Source organism: Chaetura pelagica, unplaced genomic scaffold, assembly GCF_000747805.2.
Source record: "Chaetura pelagica isolate M959 unplaced genomic scaffold, ChaPel_1.0 scaffold135, whole genome shotgun sequence".
NCBI classification, from domain to species: Eukaryota; Metazoa; Chordata; class Aves; order Apodiformes; family Apodidae; genus Chaetura; species Chaetura pelagica.
In genome coordinates, this window is record NW_009953649.1 from 45,257 (window position 1) to 60,881 (window position 15,625).

General features: G+C 39.6%; 1 protein-coding gene across 1 annotated transcript in view; it reads left to right on the forward strand.

Moving 5' to 3' along the window:
* The window catches only part of LOC104390759, a gene marked incomplete at its 5' end in the record, with an annotated part of 124,643 nt that overhangs the window by 10,199 nt on the left and 98,819 nt on the right, over positions 1 to 15,625 (forward strand). Inside the window, 7 exons of the mRNA XM_009999956.1 lie at positions 2,081 to 2,122; positions 3,933 to 4,052; positions 5,778 to 5,837; positions 8,565 to 8,633; positions 9,388 to 9,534; positions 12,311 to 12,435; positions 15,227 to 15,435. Of these exons, the coding sequence (XP_009998258.1) occupies positions 2,081 to 2,122; positions 3,933 to 4,052; positions 5,778 to 5,837; positions 8,565 to 8,633; positions 9,388 to 9,534; positions 12,311 to 12,435; positions 15,227 to 15,435 (772 nt within the window). The remainder of the gene's footprint in view (positions 1 to 2,080; positions 2,123 to 3,932; positions 4,053 to 5,777; positions 5,838 to 8,564; positions 8,634 to 9,387; positions 9,535 to 12,310; positions 12,436 to 15,226; positions 15,436 to 15,625) is intronic.

A 15,625-nucleotide genomic window follows, 5' to 3' on the forward strand; every position in this document is an offset into this window, starting at 1 on the left:
CTTTCTTGTAGCCATTGATTTGTGACTGTATATTGTTTGAACTCTGAAGAGCCATGTCCTGTGACATTGGTGATTCTCTCCCCACTTCGGGGGAATGATGTCAAAGAATAGAAACATCCTGTGAGTTGTCAGGCTGTGATGACGCCCAATTATATCAGCTGTATTGTTGTGATAGGGCAGTGTCTTGATATTTTAAGTTCAAAGGCACATAAGTTTGGCTTGCTTCTGAATGCCCTTCTTGTTTGCATGCTGTGTGTACTGAAATTGCTAAATGCCAGTGATTTACAGCTACAGATGTGGAGATTGTGAAGTAGAACAGTAACCATTTCTAGCAGCAGATGGTGTTCACCCAAGAGTGCTATAGGAACTGAGTTATGAGATTGCTGAACTGCATTAATAAAAGTACTAAAAATGTTATCTAATCTTTCAGTTAAATCAGCCTTTGATGGCAGGATGGAAATTGATTAATGCAACTCAACCCTTTAAAAAATGTTAGATTACTTCTCTGCCAATTTGGTTTGGCTGTAGTAAAGAATGGGATTGGTGTATATGAGAGAAGTTGTTAATGGGAGAAGAATCAACACTATTTTGTGCTGGGGCACTACAGATACATTAGAGTGATCTGAAGGAATCCACTGGAAGGGACAGATACAGTTAAAAAACTTAAGCTGAGTTTTTAGATATGAGAAGTCATTCTTATTAAGAACTAGAGCGTTGGAATAAATGGTCAATTCTCCTAGTGGAGAATAAACCAGTGTGGCTTTCGTGCCATCTGTGCTGCTCTGTATGATCACAAATTATGTGTAAAAATGGGTGAATAATAAGGCACGACTAGAATGCAGTAAGAGTCCAGTTCACTCTTACGACAGCGATATAGATACAAAACTGAGTTTACTCCACTGTTTCTTCAACTTTTGCGGCAAACTTTAAGGATAAAATAACAATTAATGGAAACAAAAAGGAGAAGGATTTTGCAATACTGAGCAACTGGGCTTCATGACGATAGATAACATTAACTGTTGATTTAGCAGAGAAAAATTATGCTGATTTACAGTGATTGAGTCTAAATTTGGTAGTAGTGTTCAGGAAAGGTCTTGAAGTTTTTGGTGACAACCTCTAGAAGTGTGACCTCAATCCTTGGTCATCACAACAATGAACAAGGTGCTAAAGTGTTATTATGAAAACATAGAAGAGAACATAGCTGAGCTATTTTGTATATCACTGGTGGTGTATCCATATCTGGAGAATGACTTTTTTTTTACTTCTGTCTTTAAAAGCACAGGTAGGTACGAAGGAGCAGAAAAAATGTTGAGGATGATCAGAAATACGGAACAGCTTCTGGATGCCTCTCTTGGGCATTGTGTGATAGTTTTGCAGGTTGAGATGTCTATGGCAAATATCTTGGAATTTAAGCTTACTTAAATGCTTGGAGTTTATTTCTTCTTAGGAATACTGCTAATCATTTTTAATTACTTGATGAACTTTTAAAATTTGAGAATCTAAAACCATTCTCAGTTGAGCAGCTCTTGCAGAAAACAATGATGATTTCTGTAGCCTGTTAAATGAGCTTGTTTCAGTTTAAAGATTTTTGTACCTGGACTGTTTAAATTATACTTTGTGTGCAGTCCTCTTGCCCTCAGGACTGTCATTGATAGCACATTTTTAACATCACTTTTCCTGCTATTTTTAGCAATACGTTTTAGATTCATTTTTTGATGCCTGGGACAGAAGAGTGCAGAAGAGAGGGGTTTGTCAGTGTAAGGAAAGCTTGTGGACTTGCCCTTCTGAGAGTCTGGTTTTATTGTGCAGAGTTCTGTTTTTCTGGAAATGTCTGCTTATGTAATTGAATCCCATGTTCTCTTAGTTTTCAAGGTTTATTATTGCTTTCTACTGGAGCCAGAAAATAATTGTTTAACAGTACATTTGAGCCCTACTGGTTGAAACTAATCTGATTAATCTGTGTAGCACGAATAACTAATTCAGTTCAATGTTAAACTGGCAGTTTTGCAGAGTTTCTAGAGATGATGTGTGTAGAACTTTATTGGTTCATGTTGGGGTTTTGTTCTTGTTTTGTTTTTAGGACTCTACTGTGGCTGACATGGAAGATAAAGTTCAGACTGTAGTAAGTACATGTTTCTGTTGAGACTCAGCTGCCTGCATTTATTTTGGTGATTTCTGTGTTAACTGTGCTAACAACAGCTTTCCAGTCCTACACAAACAAGCACATCCCACAAGTGAAAGTTGTTACGGACCATTTTATGAACACTTGACTTTAGAGAAAATTAGTGGAATTTGTGAACAGTGTATGCCATAGCACAGTCAGGTGTTCCTTAAAGTTTCATTGCACTGCTCTTTTTTTCATGAGAATTCAGACCTCAAATTTGAAAGTGTGAAGGGTAGTACTATAGGATAATTGTAGGCTAAATAAAACAATTATGTCTGCCGTGTATTTTAGTGTCTTAATAAGCAGATACTATGCCTTATTAAGCTTCTGTATGTAAAAGAACTGCCATACCTCAGAACTGAAGTTCTGTCTGTGATTGTACTTGAGCTTGAAAGATCTGAGTTTTCCGAGTTGTTTGAAACAGCCCTGTGACCAAATGAGGAGTGTAATGGAATGCTTTTTATATTTTGTAACAGTTAATCATCGCTTCCTGCTTTTGACATGAACCAGGCTGTGCTCTTTGATAAGGCCTTCCGCTAGCTCGTAGATGCTTAGGAATTTAACAGCACAATAACTAAAAATAATCTTGTCAGTAACTAATTAGACCACGTAAAAGGGAGGTTTTTTGTATCTTTCTTTTTCCATTTGTGCACACCCACTCTGGAACTAAGTATTGTTGTTTGGAGTTCCCTTGTTTGAGCAGTTCCTTGCATTTGCACTTAAGCATTGTTTTGGTTTGTTTTATTGTTACTGTTTAAAACTGATGTAAAACAAAACAAAAACCATTGGAACTATTGTTTCCAGGGGCCATTGTAGTCCAAACCAATGTCTTCCTACCAGACAGCTTCCCCCACCCCATAATATGTCTACTGTAAAGGATTCAAACCTTGTGAAAGGTGGCTTACCTTTGGTTCCCAGATTGTGTATAACTAGCTATTGTGTACTAATCCTTCCTCCCTTGTTCTTTAAGCTTTTGTGTCCTACTTTCAATTTCAGCATTGCTTCAGTTAATGTCAAGACCTAGAACACACTGTGGAGCATTATTCTAATTTGTGATTGTAGGGACAGCACAGATATTTCTTTTTTACTACACTTTTTTTCTCTTTCTTCTGATTACTTATCCTTTCTGCTGGTTAAAATTTATACAAGACAAGACAAAGCCATTCTGACTTTTCTGACATACACATACAAAGTCAGAATTTGTGTTTAGTTGTAATGTTGGCTTAGGATCAGTTATGTTTTGGTCAAAAAGAAATATGAACCTTGCCTGTGTAAGCATTCCAGAAAAGGTCAGAGGAACAGTGGAGAGAAGTGATGCTGAAGTGCTATATGTCCGACCACATACTGTAAAACTTTTTGCAGATAAGTCAGTGGCCAACACCTCACTTTTTCGTGACACGTGATCAATTTTATTCTCATAGCAGAAGTAGCAATATGAAAAACTGTCAGTTGTTCCCACAAGGAATCATCAAAATGTCCCATTATTTTAATTGGTTGTATTTTTGTTCAGGCAAACCTTAAAACCAACATTTATTTTTACTATGGTTTGAATTTATTTTTTTTTTTTAACAGAGAATGTGTTGGCATCTAGTAGTGATTTTGAGTTGGCACTAATGGAAACAGATTGTTTGTAGTAGGTTACAGAAAGAAGAGAAAGATGTAGAGTAGTTGACTGAGTTTTAGAAACTAACTTCCGTTTTTGGAAACTGAAAGAGGAAGAAGCCAGGAGAGAAATTTTGTAACGGTTTTCTGTATGTTCTCATTGTAGGCCAAAACTTTAAATGGCATTTGTGATAAAGCCATCCGATCAACTACAGATCCATTGATGAGCCAATGTGCATGTCTGGAGGAGGTTCATTTAACCAACATTAAACCTGGGGAAGGCCTGGTAAGAACTGAATCTTGAGTGTCTTGGTGTCCGCAGGGTTTAATCGGTAGTCTTATGAGCCACTGCATGTCTGTATGTATAGCAAGATATTTCAAAACCATTGATATCCTATGGGGAACAGAAAGAGTTGTGGGGAGGAACTCTGAAGGTTAAATTGTCAGGTGGTGTGCTGGCGTGGCTGCTGGAAATGGGTATGCATGTTGATATGTTTGATCCCAAATGTAATTTTTAATGTGGTACAGATTTGTTCCAGGGTATTGGAGCATTCCAGGGCATTTACAGATGCTTCTGAAATCAGACTTTTTATTTTTGCAGGTTAGCATAGCCAACCATTTTTTGGGAGTGGGGAAGAAGGTGATGAGAAATGGTGTTTGTGTTTTTTGAAATACTCATTTTTGTGTCATTATAGCAAGTTCGTGAAGAATATGAGAATTTTTGTGGCCTGCTGTTAGCAGGAATATGAGACATCCTTTTAAATGTTCAGTGACTGTATAACTACTGAATCTAATTCATTCAGTGGATGTTACTTTGCTGAGTTCTACTTATGAAAAACTGAGTTTGAAAACTTGGTGGATTTTCTGGCTGGGGAACAGACATGTTAGAATGAGATGGAGGGATTTTAAATTTGCAAGTACATTTGTATTTCCCCCCTGGCCCCAAAGGCAGAGGAGATCAACACTGTTAGAGGAAGATTTACAGTGTTAGTGTGCTATAGAGTTTTCCATGGGCCACTGGATTTGACTGAATCAGTCATGCATTCTTGAAATGACAGGGACCTCTTTGTTAATGCACGAGCTACAATGAAGCAGAGTCAGCCTAGCTTGGTCTAAATAAAAAATGATGATTAGGTGCACAGAATTGGATACTGACAGGCAAACAAGAAAGGGAATTGGCTGGAGAGGAAGGAGCAAAAACATATTGGGGTCTTTTTCTTGCACTTTGAAGCAAATGTGGTAACTTCAGGCACACAAGCTACGTATGACTTCTGAATAACCTCCAGTTCTGAACAGCTCTGTGTGAGTGCAGCTAACAACAGATGTAGGTAGGAACAGCAAAGAGAGATGGTATTCATAAATGATGAAACTACTGTGCTGGTCACCTCTTATTGAGAAATCTATGTCATTTTTAGTTAATAGCCTGTTGATTAGTTTTAATTTGGTGTTCATATGGTCACCACCCACTTAATCTGAGTTTGCCCTTGCATTCACGGTCAGCATTAACATAGACAGCCACAAATACATCTACCAGATCTTTTATTGCTTGTGTCAGTGCTGTGGTGACAAGACAGTCTATGTAGTGACTTGCCAAGAGATATAATCAGTATCTGTAGCCAACTTGTGTAAGTGTGCTTGGTATGGAGAGAGCTGGTGGCCATTTAGTTAGACCTGTAATTCTCTAGTGCAGACTGGGCAGTAAGGAAAGTTTTGCTCAAGGCCAAAGAACAACAAGGCAGTAAAACCAGTGGTGTTTGGTATTACCAACCAGTCAGTGTTTCTAAATTGCATTTCAAATATTAGTTTAAGTAATTATAAATATTATAATTAATTACAGTAAAAATGGTCTGTGAAGAGGTTTATAATGTTGTAATAGTAGACCACACTTTTCTGGGGAAAATGTGTGAATTGCCAAGTGTTAATGTTTTAAGTCTGTTGCCAACAGTTCTTTGATCAGATAATTACATGGGGTTTTTTACCTTTAAACTTTTCCTTTTTCATTTATATTTAGGGAATGTACATCAAATCAACTTATGATGGATTACATGTAATTACTGGAACTACAGAGAACGTAAGTGAAGCAAATGTAGATTAACTCAGGCTATCTGACAGTAACTTTGATTGCGCTAGACTTTTTTACTACTTTTCCCTGTTTTACATATGACTTTCATGATATTAGTCTTTTAAATGCTCTGTGATGAATAATTTGTGTATTCACAATTTGTAAATGTATTGTCTCTATGTGTTTCACTGTCAGTCTAATTAAGCCAGTTTCTGCAAGTACATGAGTTAGTTCAAATGCCTGGCATTGCAATAATTGCTTTAATAAGTTACAGTATCTGCTGTTCTGAGTGGTTATGGTATCTTGCTTAACAAAGTCTTGAATGTATTTGGTCTCCATTGGCAAAAGCAATAAGGCCTAATGGCAGTGTTTAGGTGGCAGTGTGATAAATTCAGTAATGAGCAATGAAATTAATGAGCCCTCCAGTGACAAAATTACCTTGCAGAATAAAAAGGCTAGGAAAAAGGTAAGACTTTAAGAGCAGTCTGTTGGAAGGAAATGGTTGGCACAATAGGCAACTGTATTTTTTGCTGCAAATGGTTGCTTGTTTTATTCTTACATTGTGAGTCCTCTGTAGCTGAGACTTTAATAAAAGCTCATGGGCAGTCAGCACAGTTGACGTCTGGCCAGCAGCAGCAGCTGAGGCTTTTAGGTGATCGTCTGTTGTTGTCAGACATGCCATGCTAGAGAAAAAAAAAAAAAATCACTGCAAAAGCCAAGTTATCCACTTATTTTCCTTTTTGTAGTTGTTGTTGTTGTTTTGTGTGTGTGAATAGGAAAGATCCAGTGGTTCTAGTTGTGGCCCTGCCAAGTCCAGGGGACAGCAAGGAGTGGGGGGAAATATGCTTGCAGTTCAGTGTGAAAACTGAAAGCTTTTATGGTTCTATACTATTGCCCTGGCATAACTGTACAGGATCTGTGACAGAGACCAAGTTTACTTTATCAGCAATTTCAGCATCCAAGAAATGTGAGAGGGTGTGATGATGACTGTTGCCAAGCTCCCTGTGCATATAGATCTCATTTTGGAGGCATGGAGTGGGGCTATTTTGCTTCTGTAGCTTTGAGTGTTGACATACACAACTGCTTTTTTATGAACACTGGTTCTTCCTTTGGAGAAGGAAGTTGCTCCTTCCATTGGAGCAACACCACTTGACAAGTGACTGAGAGATCTGCAAACATCCATCTTTCTGGTGGTGTAGGATCATATAGATAACCCAGACTGGTTCTTAGTTCAATTTTCTTGCTAGGTTTGGAATGGTATCTTAGTAGCTATCCTCAGAAGGCAGTATGTTGGAATTCAGTGGAATTGCACCCCAAAATTAACAGTAATATTATTTGGAAGGACGGTGGAAATCTATGCATTTGATACTAGTGAGCCAAGAGGATTCCTGAGTTGTGCCATCCTACTTGCAACATCCCATGTCACGTTGGCCTAGCACCAAGCTTTGCTCTTTCCTCCATTCTCACGATGCTGTGCTGGCTGGCACTTGCAGGACTCCTCTGTGCAAGGGCCCCCCACCCTCCTCCAGGCAGGTTGTTGGTTGCCCAAAGGATAACTTGAAATGAGCTTTGTTTTTCACAAACTTGACTTTGGCCCAGTCTTTTTCTCATGACTTATATATGTGTGCAGCCTTCCACAGAGACATTTCCTCTCAGAGGAAGCAAGAAGACAATGAAGAAATGGGGTTACTCATGATAGCTGGAGCCTTCCATAAATTCCCCTATGTTGCACTATTTATTCCTGCAGTTCCTTTTAATAAAAAAGTTACTTGAACTCTGAAGGTGTGATGACAAGGAGAAGGGAGTCCTTACTCTAGATGCTTAGGTCCGGAATCACCAAATAGAGCTGGCCTGCTACCAGGTGTTTTCTCATGGGGTTGGGGAATGGGAGGACAATTTGTCCTGGGACTGAGGTACACTGTACCAAGGTAGCCTGTGCTCTTTGGATGTTGTCAGGACTGCTCAGACTGTTATTAGAAACTGCAGAGATAGTTGCTACAGGGCACCAGCCACAGATACATCTAAATCAATATTGACACATAGCTGTTCCTGGCTAATGGCTTGCCAGAGCTTGGGTTTAGTTCCAAGAAGATTACACTTTAAGGTATATTATTTGTCAAATACCGATCTAAGCACACTTGATTTGTGCAAGCATGTATTTTACCTGTTGAGCTTGATGATTCAGACAGATAATTTCACATCAAAGTTGGTAGCTCTTATTTACATTAGGAAATAAAAAGGGAATGTGAAATGAATCTGTTCTATGGATTGAAGGGTTTTTGGTCCTTAATTCTGTACATTCAAAATCTTAGTGTGGTTTTTTTTTTTTTTTTTAAATGAGTATGCATTTATTTGCAAGCTAGGTTTAAAATAGATGCTTTGTTAGGGCAGAAATCTTCTCTTCAGTCCTCTCCCACTGCTGTTTGGAACTACAGTACAAACTGGAGGCAGGACAGCAGAGACTGTCTTATGGTTTAAGTACAGTTTGGCTTGTGATGGATGTAGGCTGTGCCTTCTTCCTTTCCCTCTAGTTCTTTCAGTATAAAAAATAAAACAAGCTGAATTTGTTTGCATTTCTCAAGTTATCAATGGATGTAATGTGTGATCTGGTGGTGCAAAAATTTTCAGCAATGCTTTTCATTATGGGTACAACCTTTGACTTAGCTTGGTGGGGGTTGTTATCAGAGGAAAGAAAACCTGCTGAATCACTTCTTTTTTTTTTTTTCCTCTTTGTAGTCTCCTGCTGATCGATCTCAGAAGATCCATGCTGGTGATGAAGTGATCCAGGTTAATCGCCAAACTGTGGTTAGTAATAAATGACCGTACCAATCTTCCCTTATGCTTGCTCTGCAAAGCTCACACCCAAAGAGTTCTGAATAGATGGGGTCAGGAGATGGTTCTGGTGATTTCTTGCAAAATTCTTGGAGGCTTTTTAATGTTTTACTTTCAAAACAATTTCTTCTTGGATGTTAATTATTTTCAATATTTTGATAAAATAAACATGCTGAATTTTGTGTTTAAATACTGTGTGCATAATATAAAAAAATTTCATGTTGTATTTAAGACCTATGTTAAAATGCAGCAGTACAATCTACTGGAATGCAGATAAAAGCAACTTCAAAAAATAATTCTTAAGTCATTTGCATGTGGAAACAGATTAAAAAAAAATGTTTTTCCTTAGTACAGGTAAGTAATGCCTCTCAGCGTGAGAAAGAGTAACAAAGAGACTCCTAGTGAACTACTACTGTTGTTTTTTCTATTTGAGCACATTTGTGCATTCTTCTAGGAACTGAGCTGAAATATAAAGAGCATTTCTTGATATATCATTGTTTAATTTACAGCTTAAGTAGAGATCTTTCTTTGATACAAACAAAAAAAGATCCTTCCAAAAGAAAAAAAAAGCTTTCCAACTTTTTTCTCCATTATGTTTTTTTAATTTAATTTCTTTTCTCTCTTTAGGTTTGTGTTAAAACAGGTTGACTTAGGGAATTTGTTTTTTCCTTGCTTGTTTGTTACCAGAAAAGCAATACTAACAAAAGGTATCTTTATTCTCTTCCAGGTTGGATGGCAACTAAAAAATCTGGTTGCAAAGTTGCGTGAGAACCCTGCTGGAGTTAGGCTGCTGCTTAAGAAACGTCCTACTGGCTCTTTCCATTTCACTCCTGCTCCACTAAAGAACCTGCGCTGGAAACCACCCTTGGTGCAGGTCAGAGGCTGCGGGCTCAGCTGTAACGTTGGGATGGGAATGCCTTGGTTACAGATTGAAAATTAGAGATACCAGAAATGTTCCCAGGTACTCAAATGTTCCCAAGTACAGGTCAAGGAAGGTTAAGTGAAATGGCTGTCCTCTGCTGGTTCCAAGATAAAACAGAAAACGTTTCTGCCTTTTTTTAAAAAAATGAAACAAAACAGATCATGTCCCCTTGATAGACAAAGGGACTAGATGTGTTGAGCATTTTAATCAGTGTGCCACTGGGAGATCTTACCTGAAGCAAAACTGCTGAAACCTCTGATATGTACATAAGTCATCAGCATGGAGTAATAAATGCTTGGTCTAACAAGCAGAGTAATAATGTTCTGCTGAAATAACTTAGATTATTCCATATATTTATCCTCTTAAGTCTGCTGAAGGGTGGGAAAGAGAGAGCGGTGTTCAAGAAGTTGTGTAAACAGCTTGCTTGGGCAATTCACAGATTGAGTATTGAGCAAACAAAGTGAGGTTAATAACTTAAATAGCCCTATTGAGGAATGACTTGTTGTATTGGGAAGCTTAGGTTATTTCCTTATGTAAGCATTAAGCCATAATTGAATCTAAACTGATTACCAGAAAGACAACAAACCAGGCGGAGTTCCCATCCCTACTCCTGTTCTGATACAAGTCTCTCTACAGCAGTCAGGAGAGTTTATGAACTTGGCAAATGCCAGTGGCTAGTGCAAGTCTCAAGGCAGCCAGATTTTTCTCAGGCTGAGTAGAGGATGCATTCTTGGCTCCTTTCTGATCCTTCCTTTCACTAATGTCTGTGTCTTGGTGTTGTGGCCTCATGCGTGCCATTTAATACATCAATATAAAAAAAGCAACCCAAATAAACACAACCACATATGCCACCAGAAAAAAACGACTGAAAAAAACCCCCACCAAACCCTACAACCTCAGCCACTAGAGCATGCCCTGAAGTGCCACATCTCCATGTTTCTTGAATATTTCCAAGGATGGTGACTCCATCATCTCCCTGGGCAGGCTGTTCCAGAAATTCTTCCTAATGTCCAATCTAAACCTCCCTTGCCAAAACTTCAGGCCCTTTCCTCTGGTCCTGTCATTATTTACTTGGGAGAAGAGGCCAACACCCACCTCCCTGCAACCTCCTTTCAAGTAATTGTAGAAAACAATGAGGTCTCCCCTCAGCCTCCTTTTGTCCAAAGAAAACAACCCCAGTTCCCTCAGCCACTTCTTGTAACACTTGTTCTCTGTACCCTTCAGCAGCTTGGTTGCTCTCCTCTGGACATACTCCAGCACCTCAAAGTCCTTCTTACAGTGAGGGGCCCAGAACTGCACACAGTACTCGAGGTGCAGCCTCACCAGTGCCAAGTACAGGGGCATGATAATTTTTCTACTCCTGCTGGCAACTCTATTCCTGATGCAGGCCAGGATGCTGTTGGCCATCTTGGCACACTGCTGGCTCATGTTCATCTGGCTGTCCGCAAGCACCCCCAAGTCCTTTTCTGCCAGGCTGCTTGCCAGACACTCTTCCCCAAGCCTGTAGTGTTGCCTGGGGTTGTTGTGACCAAAATGCAGGACCTGGCACTTACTGAACCTCATGCAATTGGCCTCAGCCCATCGATTCAGCCTGTCCAGGTCCCTCTGCAGAGCTTTCCTGCCCTCAAGCAGATCAACACTTCCACCCAGTTTGGTGTCATCTGCAAACTTCCTGAGGGTGCACACAATCACTTCATCCAGATAATTGATAAAGATATTGAACAAGACTGGCCCCAAAACTGAACTCTGAGAGACACTACGGGTCACCAGCTAGATTTTGCTCCATTTACCACAACTCTCTGGGCCAGGCCATCCAGCCAGTTTTTTTACCCAGTGAAGAGTACACTTGTCTATGCCATGATCTGTCACCTTCTCCAGGAGAATGCTGTGGGAGACAGTGTCAAAGGCCTTACCAAAGTCCAGGTAGATAATGCCCACAGCCTTCCCCTCATCCAAAAGGTAGGTCACAGTCATAGAAGACATCAGGCTGGTCAAGCAAGACATCCAGATGCGTGTGTAGCAGTGCTGTTAACAGAGTGGCCAGAGTGAAAGCCTCAGCAGGCCCTTGGCAAAAAGGGGAGGGTGCAGTTCACTTGCCTGACAAAGGTGAAAGGGTCCTTCAAGCCTTTGCTTTCCTAGAGGCAAACAGGAGACTGGCAAGATCTTGGGGACATAGAATTGAGCCACATAGAGTAAAATGGCAAACTTGCTCAGATGAGCAATACTACACATAATTTAATTTTACTTCCCTTACCTTAGTTATATCACTTAATACAATTTGTGGTGAACTTTACTGTATTTCTGCCCATGTCTCGGGCATTGAATTGTATAGAATAAGAGTAGTGTGACCTGGCTTTTTAAGTGCTGCTGGTCATATCTGTATTTAACAAATTTAATTCTTTTGGTGGATCTAAAAATAGAAGAAGGGGGTTTGTCTTTTGTTGCTGCTGTTTTTTCTGTCTGTGGAATTTGCAGGAAAAAATAGAACTAGAAAGAGCAAAGCAGTATTGAGCAATGCATTTCCTGTGATTGGATTTCTGTAGGAGGGACCACAAAGCTAGCCAAAACCAGGAGTGGAAGAAAATGTAAATGCTAAGAGTTTTTAACATGTTTATTAAGCACAGAAGTAGTTCACTAGGGGATGAAATGCTACTATTGGTTACTTAATTGTATTTTTGTGAATGATGAATCAATGCTCAGATGTTTGATAGCTGTCTTAACTTTTCAGACCAGTCCTCTGTCAACTTCAGCCCAGTCACCAGAAAGCACCATGGATACCTCATTGAAAAAAGAGAAGCCAGCCATTTTGGATCTGTACATACCACCTCCACCAGCTGTTCCCTATTCTCCTCGGTATGCAAATAAACATGCACTATTGAGCAAAAATTTCTCTGTTACACTTGTTTCTGAGCTGTCTTGCTATTAGAGCTCTGTACAAATTAGCTTCAAGAAACTGCAGGTTTCACAGACTTTCTTCTAGTTGACTAAGTGCTTAAATGCAGAAACTACCTGGATCATAATAGATTTTATTATTAGAAAGCTATTGTGTACCATACAGTGTTGCTTTCAAAATATGAATGGATGTCATCCCTGGTTTTGTTTGTGGTAATGTGCTTAATTTTTTAAAATCTAATTGTTCACAGCAAAAATTAATTTATGTCTGCAATGTTTTCTTTTTTTTTTTTTTTTTAATAAGTAAGTGTTTGTGTGAGTTAGGATAGAAAAGAACTTGTTTTAAGTGGTTAAACTTGCAAATTGTATAAAACAGGAATGTTGCCATGAAAGGAAGGGAGAGTCGATTCATTGAACTTTTTTTTCTTGCAGTGTATGTTATAAAAATGCAGATCTGTGTACACAAAAGAGGTGTTAGGGGGCAGTATGGTACGGCTAGCTTTTGTTTGTTCTCAAGTCTGTGTCCTCATGCCAGAACCCTGCCAGCTGACTTGAAAAGGTGATGGACAAAAGGGTTTTCAGGCACAGTATGCTTCCTGACCTGCCCCAAACTTAAAGTTACGTATAACCCAGCACAGAAACTGTAACCTTTTGCTGCAGAACTCAAGGGAGAAGAGCTTGCCTCCTGTCATGGAAAATAAGTAAGTGTTGTGTGAGTTAGGATAGAAAAGAACTTGTTTTAAGTGGTTAAACTTGCAAATTGTATAAAACAGGAATGTTGCCATGAAAGGAAGGGAGAGTCGATTCATTGAACTTTTTTTTCTTGCAGTGTATGTTATAAAAATGCAGATCTGTGTACACAAAAGAGGTGTTAGGGGGCAGTATGGTACGGCTAGCTTTTGTTTGTTCTCAAGTCTGTGTCCTCATGCCAGAACCCTGCCAGCTGACTTGAAAAGGTGATGGACAAAAGGGTTTTCAGGCACAGTATGCTTCCTGACCTGCCCCAAACTTAAAGTTACGTATAACCCAGCACAGAAACTGTAACCTTTTGCTGCAGAACTCAAGGGAGAAGAGCTTGCCTCCTGTCATGGAAGACCTGACACGGAGACAGAGGTTGTAGTGTGGCAGCGTTCAGGGCTGTACTGGGGAAAGAGAGAGGGTTTCTTCAGTGTTGAGGGTCTCTTTACTGAAGCTGGATTCACCTTGACCTGCTGTCTCCCTGTTTTTCATGTTTATGTATGCTCCATTCTTAAATAATAAAAATAATCACATTTCTTAGTATAAAACCAAGTATGTAGATTTTAACAGCTGAGAGCAAAATGCCTTGGTCTTGTCTTTGTTTTCCTACATCTCAAGCAAATTGGTGAATTATGTGTGTATGCTCAGTTTCTGTATCTCTTTCCTAAAGAGTCACAAAACTATATCAGCTTCAGTTGCCTTTAAACCTGAGTCCCTGTTGACAAGGAAGGAAATAGCAGTGTGAGCTGTAAAACTTGTCCTGGATGATGTGTGGAAAGGGGAAGGCTTCTTGACTTTGACTTGTAAAGAAAGCAAACATGGGACGCTGTGGCAAGCAGAAAGAGGAGAAAGTGCAGTTCTCTCACCTTCTGTTTGGCAATTTATTTCACCTCTGCATGTTTTGGTCTTCTCTTGAAACTGCGGTGCATTTGTGTGGTCATTTCTTTTTTCTTCCCTCATCATTCTGTTCTCTTCCCTTCCTGGCATGGACCTTTTCTGGTTCATGCTGGGAAGGCAGAGAGCAGTGGCTGGTTTCCCCTCCCTGCAGCACAGTCTCCACATGGTGGTGTTGTAGGAGAGCTCTGTGCCTACATATGGTTGTGGTGTAACACTTTTGTGCAATTTTTGGTCCCTGCATCTCCATAAGTAGCTCCCTCCCATTTACTGAGCTCTAGCATTATTCCTGATGGAGAGCTGGAAAAAGTGGTATGCTATGATCAGGGGTCTGTTGTGAATACTGGGATATGTATTTTCTTGGGCAGTCAGCTGTGTATTTTTATGCCTGACTTGGCTGATGGTTGCTTCAAGCAGTAAGATTGCACCACATACAGGGAAGTGGAAAAAAAACCCCAGGCAAATCTTAACTTTGGAGGGTAGCTTTCCTTCCAAAAGTACTTACAAGGACTGATTCTAAAAATTGCAGTCCCTGGCCTTTGGAATGAAGGATTGCTCTGGGAAACTAGTTCCTGCAGAAATTGCTCAAAATCATATGAATATACACTGTAAATTTATCAGTGAAACTCACTTTTGGTTGGAGAGAGAAGGTGATGAGAATCCAGTGGTAATTATTGGACTCTTAGAATGACTGAAAAGCATAATGCCTCAAATGGAGGCAATAGGTGTTACCGTTACACAGAGATGGGTTAAATCTATGTATGCACTCCCATGTCACAGCTCTGTAGTGTACAGGCAGAGAATTGGGAGGTTTGATACCCCCAGGGCAGAAAGGTCTCTTTCTCAAAAGTTTTTTCAGGGGTGGTAAACTTCTCTCTGTGTTAAATTACTGGCTCATTATAAGTTGATTAGAATGAGGAGCATAGCTTGCTTTTCTCCTTGGTAAATATGTTTATAATGAAGTTCTTCCATCATCTGACTGGAGTTTTTTTCAACTTTTTGGCAGCACAATGCCTGTGGTCAGGAGCATGACTGGAGGCTAGAAGTACCTTTCAAATCTACTCATGTCTGTAACATGAAACTCTTTTCAGCTACTAACTAAAGTGAAATGTTCTTTCAGAGATGAAAAGGGGAGTTTTGTATATGGAGGAGGAAACAAACCCAGTCAGCCATTGCCTGGGTCCAAGGGCGCAGAGTCTCCTAATTCTTTTCTGGATCAGGAGAGCCGAAGGCGAAGGTTCACTATTGCTGATTCAGACCAGTTGCCTGGGCATCCTATGGAAGCAAATATCCTGCCAGCCAGGATGAGAGAAAAAACACAGTCCTATGGTGAGTTCATTCCTCCTCTTTTGTTATTGCCAATATGATAAACACTTTGGTAATTTTGGAATAATTTGTGTTAGAAAACTGCTTGTTACACTTGATGTTTTTAAGGGCAGTCTATGCAAATTGTGAATGTGAATGAAATTTCACATGTGAAATAATTTGACTTAACTGCTGTTATTTCTTTAATGGTTGT